The sequence below is a fragment of the Quercus suber genome, unplaced genomic scaffold, assembly GCF_002906115.3.
Source record: "Quercus suber isolate HL8 unplaced genomic scaffold, Cork oak 2.0 scaffold_310, whole genome shotgun sequence".
In the NCBI taxonomy this organism is placed as follows: domain Eukaryota; kingdom Viridiplantae; phylum Streptophyta; class Magnoliopsida; order Fagales; family Fagaceae; genus Quercus; species Quercus suber.
Window position 1 is genome coordinate 2,682 of NW_027069766.1, and position 7,634 is coordinate 10,315.

The 7,634-nt window shown below is 37.8% G+C and overlaps 1 protein-coding gene across 1 annotated transcript; it reads right to left on the reverse strand.

Annotated features, from left to right (window-relative positions):
• Window positions 1–6,820: 6,820 nt before the first annotated feature.
• LOC136071410 (uncharacterized) lies at window positions 6,821–7,549 on the reverse strand. The gene has a single exon (XM_065782675.1). The coding sequence runs from the start codon at window positions 7,358–7,360 to the stop codon at window positions 6,836–6,838; it is 525 nt and encodes a 174-aa protein (XP_065638747.1). The 5' UTR covers window positions 7,361–7,549; the 3' UTR covers window positions 6,821–6,835.
• Window positions 7,550–7,634: the final 85 nt, after the last annotated feature.

A 7,634-nucleotide genomic window follows, 5' to 3' on the forward strand; every position in this document is an offset into this window, starting at 1 on the left:
TGGTTTATACTTTATATTTATATTTTAAAAATAAAAATTTTAAAATATATTTACTTTAAATCTTGCCTCCCTCCAATGGCGGCTTTAATAGTATTTTTCAGAGTAGTCATTAATACATTGTGAAGAAAACTAACAAGCGGAGATAGAAGAGTTCAACATGAAGAAAGTTGCTTTTCTTGACTTTTTTATTCAACAGTGGTGGCTCCAAGAATATTTTCCAGGATGGTTATTAAGAAACTTAAATTATACAAAATTTAATAAAAATAGACCTTCCTATATTGGCCATAAAAACACACACAAAGACATAAAGTCTTACAAATTTCCGTTTTGAATTTTTTTTTTATTTTGAAATCTTTGCATAATATTCTCATTATCAATGCTGCAAATTACATTTTTTTCAAAATTTTAGCTCTATAAAAATTTTCTTGGGCTTTTTGTTTTTGTTTTTAAGGACCTAATATATTGTCAGGACCTAATATATTGTTGAGGGATTAAAGTTTAAAGAAAAATTTGACTACAGACTCAACTGTAATGTAAGGCTACAACTCTCACTAAACAAATTAATATGGTTATATATTTTGAAATTTTAAATATTAAATTGTATATTCTTTATGTTCTTAAAACACATGTCAAATTTCATGTTAATCAGAATTTGTTTACTATTTAATCTATAAACTTATTTTTTATGTATAATTTTAGACAACAAAAATTCGAAATTTAAAGAATGAAGTGATGACATGGTTATTGATATTTCATCTTTTTTGAAAATTTTCAAATATGGAGGATTTAAAAAGAAAATGAATCCAATGATGGATTTGCCAAAATTCATATCCAATAAAAAATAATATTGAGTTGAGTTGTAGTCTTAATCTACAACCAAGTTTGTTGCTAAATTTTGTCCGAAGTGTAATTATGTTGAGCCTGAAAAAATTTAGGGTGATCCCAAATATTTTTTTTAAGGATAAAAATTCATAAAATTTTTAAAATTTACATATAATAATTAATTTTGTTTCCAAGTCAGTGTGGTCCTGTGACCACTTGGACTATACATGGAGCCACCAGTGCCTCCCTCAACTAAAATCTTGGCTCCACCACTGTATATAGGTAATTGCTATTTGGGATATAATGCAATGTTCTTTGAATTATTATAAAGACTATTTTGTGTGTCCGGTGGTACATGGCTTAACCAAAACTATGTATAAAACTTTTTTTTCCCGATTATATATGTAAGAGAACTTCTTTTTTTTTTTTTTTTGAGGAACCCCCTAACTCGGGGAGAGCAAACTGCATTAAACTAAAGCAAATCTTTTACAACAAAACAGGAGATATTTGGAGGGACTTCCTCCATCCAAACCCTTAAAGGAAAAGAAAGACAAGCATCCCTAGCTAGAGCATAGGCAACATTGTTGCCTTGCCGCCTTACATGGATGATATTTGAGGACAGAAAGTGCCCCCTTATAGACATAATGTCTTTAACTAAATGGCCAACCAAAGCATTTGAAACCAAACCCGACTGTAAGGACTTCACCACAAGCTCAAAGTCGCCTTCAAAACACACTTGGCTGAAACCGAGGTCCATGGCAAAAATAACAGCTTTCCTAGCCGCCAACATCTCAAGAATTTCCACCGATACTGGCATCCGCACCTTCTCCGACAGCGCCGCCAACACCTGCCCTTCATTGTTGCGAAAGACTACACCAATACCCGCTTCTTGGTCCCCACCAAACACCGCTCCGTCGAAGTTAGCTTTGCCACCACACCAGATTGGAATTGATTCTTCCCACTGAGCTCTGTTTTCCTTGCTGAAATTCAGCCAACAGAGCCGAGGCAGAGTAGACAATCCTGGAGCATGGCAGCGGATTATCATTCGTTCTCAGCTTGTTTCTCCGCATCCAGATCAACCACGCCGTCATCGCAAACAACTCCAAACGTAAACCTTCTGCCATGATAAAACTCACAAGGTCGCTCGTAACAAGAAGGCGCTGACCTTTTCTCCTCACCTCCTCAAAGACAGGTGTCCACGCCTCACGAACCTTCTCGCAATCCCAAAGAGCGTGGAATTCATCTTCAGCCATGCAGCCACATTGGTCACACGTTGGGTTGTCCACCACCCTTCTTTTTTGGAGATTAATCTTTGTTGGGAGAGCTCTTATGGCAGCGGATTATCATTCGTTCTCAGCTTGTTTCTCCGCATCCAGATCAACCACGCCGTCATCGCAAACAACTCCAAACGTAAACCTTCTGCCATGATAAAACTCACAAGGTCGCTCGTAACAAGAAGGCGCTGACCTTTTCTCCTCACCTCCTCAAAGACAGGTGTCCACGCCTCACGAACCTTCTCGCAATCCCAAAGAGCGTGGAATTCATCTTCAGCCATGCAGCCACATTGGTCACACGTTGGGTTGTCCACCACCCTTCTTTTTTGGAGATTAATCTTTGTTGGGAGAGCTCTAGAAGCATTTTGTCACCCCCAAATCTGAGCTGGAAGGCAGGGAGTTCATCTCAGTCTCGCACAACAGCTGATAACCGGTTTTGACGGAGTAGGAGCCTAACCTGCTTCTCGGCCAAGAGAGGCAGTCCTCTTGATCCGTGACACACAGGGGGATACTCTTGATTCTTTGGGCTTCAAAAGGCAGGAAAATGTCATCCATTAATTGCTCATTCCAGCCACCTCCACCCGGCTCTAACAAATTTGCTACCTACCAATTTGAAACCCCTTCAATTCTTGGAGAAACAACATACGCCGGGGCTCCTCTAGGCAGCCATCTGTCCTTGTATATGTTAATCTTAGAGCCATTCCCTACTTGCCAAAGTAAACCCGACTGAACCAGCTTTGAGGCCTTAACGATGCTTTGCCATGCAAACGACCCCGACGCTACCTTAGCATCAAAAGACTGACCCACTTGGGAAATACTTCGCACTAAAGACCCGGTAAAAGAGAGAGGAATGATCAACTAGTAATCTCCACACTTGTTTAGCCAACATAGCCTCATTAAATTTCTCCAAGTCTTTAAACCCTATACCCCCTAGTGCCTTAGGCTTGCACATTGTTTCCCAATTCTTCCAATGAATCTTGCGTTGGTCACCCCGTTGACCCCACCAAAATTTTCTAATCATCATTTCTATGTCATTTAGTAATCCGGATGGGAGCTTGAAGCAACCCATCGCAAAGGTGGGTATAGCTTGGACAACCGCCTTTAGAAGCACCTCCCTACCCGCTTGGGAGAGAAGCTTTTCCTTCCAACCTTGAAGCTTATTCCAAACTCTCTCCTTAATGAAATTGAGGCTTGCCTTTTTATTCCTCCCCACCACCGCCGGGAGACCAAGGTACCTCGCATATTCCCGCACTTCACTAACCCCCAACTCGTTGATTATCTCAATCTTCCTTTCAGCCGGAGTAGCCTTGCTAAAGAACACAGAAGTTTTTTCTCTATTCAACTTTTGGCCAGAGGCTTGCTCGTACAACACCAAAATATTTTGGATAACATCCAAATCACTCTTAGTAGCACGACAAAAAAGGAGGGTGTCATCCACAAAGAACAAATGAGAAATTTTTGGGCCATTTTTGCAAAGAGAGAAACCTCTAATAGCTTCAGACCTGGCGGCCTGCTGCATTTGGCAATTGAGGGCTTCAGAACAAATTAAGAAAAGAAATGGGGAGAGGGGATCCCCTTGCCTAATACCCCTCGATGGCCGGATATTGCCCTTAGGAACTCCATTCACAAGAATTGAATAAGAAGCAGAATTTATACAACTCAACATCAAGGCCAACCACCGCGCATCAAATCCCATCTTCAACATAGTGGCCTCCAAGAAACTCCACTCCACCCTATCGAAAGCCTTGCTCATATCAAGCTTCAAAGCCATAAAACCCCCTTTTTTAGATTTTTGGTTCTTCATATGGTGTAAAGTCTCGAAAGCTACTAGAATGTTATCAGAAATTGCTTTGTCCGATTGGAAAGGGCTTTGGGATTCTGAGATAATCAAGGGTAGCACCCCTTTAAGCCTGTTTGCAATCACCTTTGATACAAGCTTATAGATAATATTACATAGAGAACTTAATACAAGCAATCACCTTTAAGCAATCACCTTTGATTTGGGAAAGCGCTTTGGCCCAAACGATTTGCTTTCACGTTGGCACTTACCATACTATCAAAAAGGTCTTAAACATAAAACGTGGCCAGACGGTTTTATCTAACTACCCCCCTGTTAAATCCAGATTCAAAATTCAGTTCTCTGCCATTTCGGGGCAGTTTGATACAGTAGTTTACATATTTTTAGTTTTTAAATAATATTACATATATTTTTACACATTTTTTTAACTACATGTATTTTTAAAAAATACAAACAATGTTACTAGAATAACGTTACCAAACAGCCCCTTGTTACCGCAACCTTTGCTATAATTTATTGAAGAAAAATGCTAAAGATACAATTTTTTTTTTTTTTACAAAATTTTTTATAAACTACTAATATGATGAATGATTATTGTAAATAAAAAAAAATGATGTTATTAGTGGGCCCAAATAAGAATTAATAAGAAGTTGACCACAACAACAGTTTGTAAGAATGTTGTAAAATAATTTGTAACTATAACATTACTTTTTTTAATCATAACGCTAGAACCACAATAAAATTCATAACTTTTATTACAATTTGCTCACATGGCACTTTTTTTTTTTTTTTTTTGCTGAATTGCTTACAAGGCAAATTATAAGCAATGGAGTAAAAATAATTAGTACACAACTTATTACGTGAACAATTTATGAGTTTTATTGTGATATAGCATTATTGTTATTGAATTGATCTCTTGAAATAAGGGATAATCAATTTCATAAGAACTTTACAATTTATTTTTGGAGAAATGATATATCTACAACATTTTTACAACAAATTATAAGTGACAGATTATTACTAGTTGTTATTATTGAGGCAAAAAAGTAATTTTAGTATTAGTTTTAAATTTGAATCAATAACAACTAACCACCTGTGATTTGTTGTAAAAATATTGTAAAATTGTTGTAACTTCGAATTATGATACCAAAGTTGTCCCTAAACATTTCTTCAAATTTTTATTATTATTTTATAACTTCGAAGTCCTTGCCAACTCAACCTGATGAGTCCACCGCCTCTTCCAGGTAAAATGTGGTGGTGGTGCTTGATTTTCCCTCTCGCTGTCAAGTGTCATCCAACCCACCACTGACAAACAACGTGGTACCGACACATCCGTGTCGGCAACGCAACACACCAACTTTCCAACCAAACCACAACACCTGTTCTCAACACACAAAAAACAAATAACTAAAAACAGTAAACAAAAATAAAAAAACAAACAGAAACATAACAAATAGAAATATTCAAAGCCTTAAACTTTAAACCTACCATTGCAATAGCTTATTCTTTGCCACCTTTCTCTCCCAACCTCTGATCACATTCCCATTATCACAATACACAAACCTCTCTGCTTCACACACACTCTCTCTAACTTTCACTTTCCATTTCCATTTCCATTTGTCAAAATAAGGCGCGACGAAACGGCGACGTAGTACCCAAAATGTCACGTCGTTTCCTCGCCTGTTTTGGCAAAACCGGGAGCAGTAAAACGAAGCCGGCGTCGTCGTCGTCTTCGGAGGAACGTAACAACGTGACTGTCGACGTGTCGGCGGAGGAGCAACGACGGGGTGGGGCGGTGCTGGTGGAGCTGTTCTCGTCTCAGGGCTGTGCCACTTCACCTGAAGCTGAGCTTTTGGTGTCGAGGTTAGGGAGAGGGGACTTTGTTTCTTTCAAGATCTACAACAATACTTCTTTTAGTTGAAAATTGACGCTGTACAGGTACAGGTATATAGATGCTAGTGACCCACAAACCCCACCGGCCTACCTAAAATTGCACACCACCCAAACGCGTATGCCACAGCTGTAAAATTCATTTGTTCGGCCAAGTCTTCAATCTACTTTTGTTTTTTTCTTTTTTAATAGTACCCTAGAATTTGAACCTAACTAAACTCTCTATGATAATTTTTCTTTATTACATGGCTAACATATATTTATTTTTGGTGCAGAAGGGATTTGATTCCAAATTCCAAATTTCTTGTTCCTTAGCAATAAACTTTATTTAATACTAATTGGAATTGACCTTAGCATCTAATATGTGGTCTTTGTCATAGAACCCAATTTGATCAAACTTCTGATTTACATTTTTTTAATCTATATTTTAAGTACTATAATATTATTTATGACTCACTAATCATTCATGTTCTACTCGCCAACTAACTATTTTAGAAATCAATAATGAGGAATAAGAAGTAAGAGCATATATGAGAATATAGGCACAAATCCGAAACAAATAAAAATAAAATAAAGGTTAAGACTTCTATTCAATATTTTGTGTATTTGACGGTCAAATATGTGACCTTTTTTAGATGTGTGTTTTTTTTTTTTTTTTTTTTTTGCACATTGGCAATTCTTTAGATGTGTGTTGTGTTGCACAAGAACACTTGATGCATGTCAAACTTAAAAAATAGTAACATATGGAGAAACAAATATACTTACTTATCACATTAAAAAAAGAAAAAAAGAAAAGAAAAGAAAGAAAAATAACCAATTGTACAAGCAGAAATGATGAATAATGCAAGTTCTTGTTTTCGTATTAGCCATTTTTAGACCACCTATAGGCTATAACAACTCATTCGCATGCAGTCAAATTAAAAGAAATTACAAAATAAATAATACAAGCAATTATTCATATTATTCTTTTTTATGTAATTATATAAAAAAAAAATCTTGCAATTGCTAATATTCTTGCCACATATATATACACACACAACATAATAGTAATCTAATCTGAATCAACAAAAAAGAAAGAGAGGAATGAATATATACTAACCTGGAATGTAGGAGCAGGGAATCTTGGTGCCTCTTTAATCGCAGCTAACAAAGCATTCTCATCATTGCCAACACATTGAGCCCTACCCTGCACCACAACCTGAGGTGTAAACATGGTGTCAAGCTTGAGACTCTCAACATAAGCCTTTTGCCTCACAGTCGATTGGCTCGACCCATATGGGTCTTTCCAACCCATGTAGTCCCAATAATCCACGTGAAAGCCCAACAACACAACGGGCGGTAAGTCCAGCCCATCAAAGTCCCCTCTCCCTAACCTCGACACCAAAAGCTCAGCTTCAGGTGAAGTGGCACAGCCCTGAGACGAGAACAGCTCCACCAGCACCGCCCCACCCCGTCGTTGCTCCTCCGCCGACACGTCGACAGTCACGTTGTTACGTTCCTCCGAAGACGACGACGACGCCGGCTTCGTTTTACTGCTCCCGGTTTTGCCAAAACAGGCGAGGAAACGACGTGACATTTTGGGTACTACGTCGCCGTTTCGTCGCGCCTTATTTTGACAAATGGAAATGGAAATGGAAACTGAAAGTTAGAGAGAGTGTGTGTGAAGCAGAGAGGTTTGTGTATTGTGATAATGGGAATGTGATCAGAGGTTGGGAGAGAAAGGTGGCAAAGAATAAGCTATTGCAATGGTAGGTTTAAAGTTTAAGGCTTTGAATATTTCTATTTGTTATGTTTCTGTTTGTTTTTTTATTTTTGTTTACTGTTTTTAGTTATTTGTTTTTTGTGTGTTG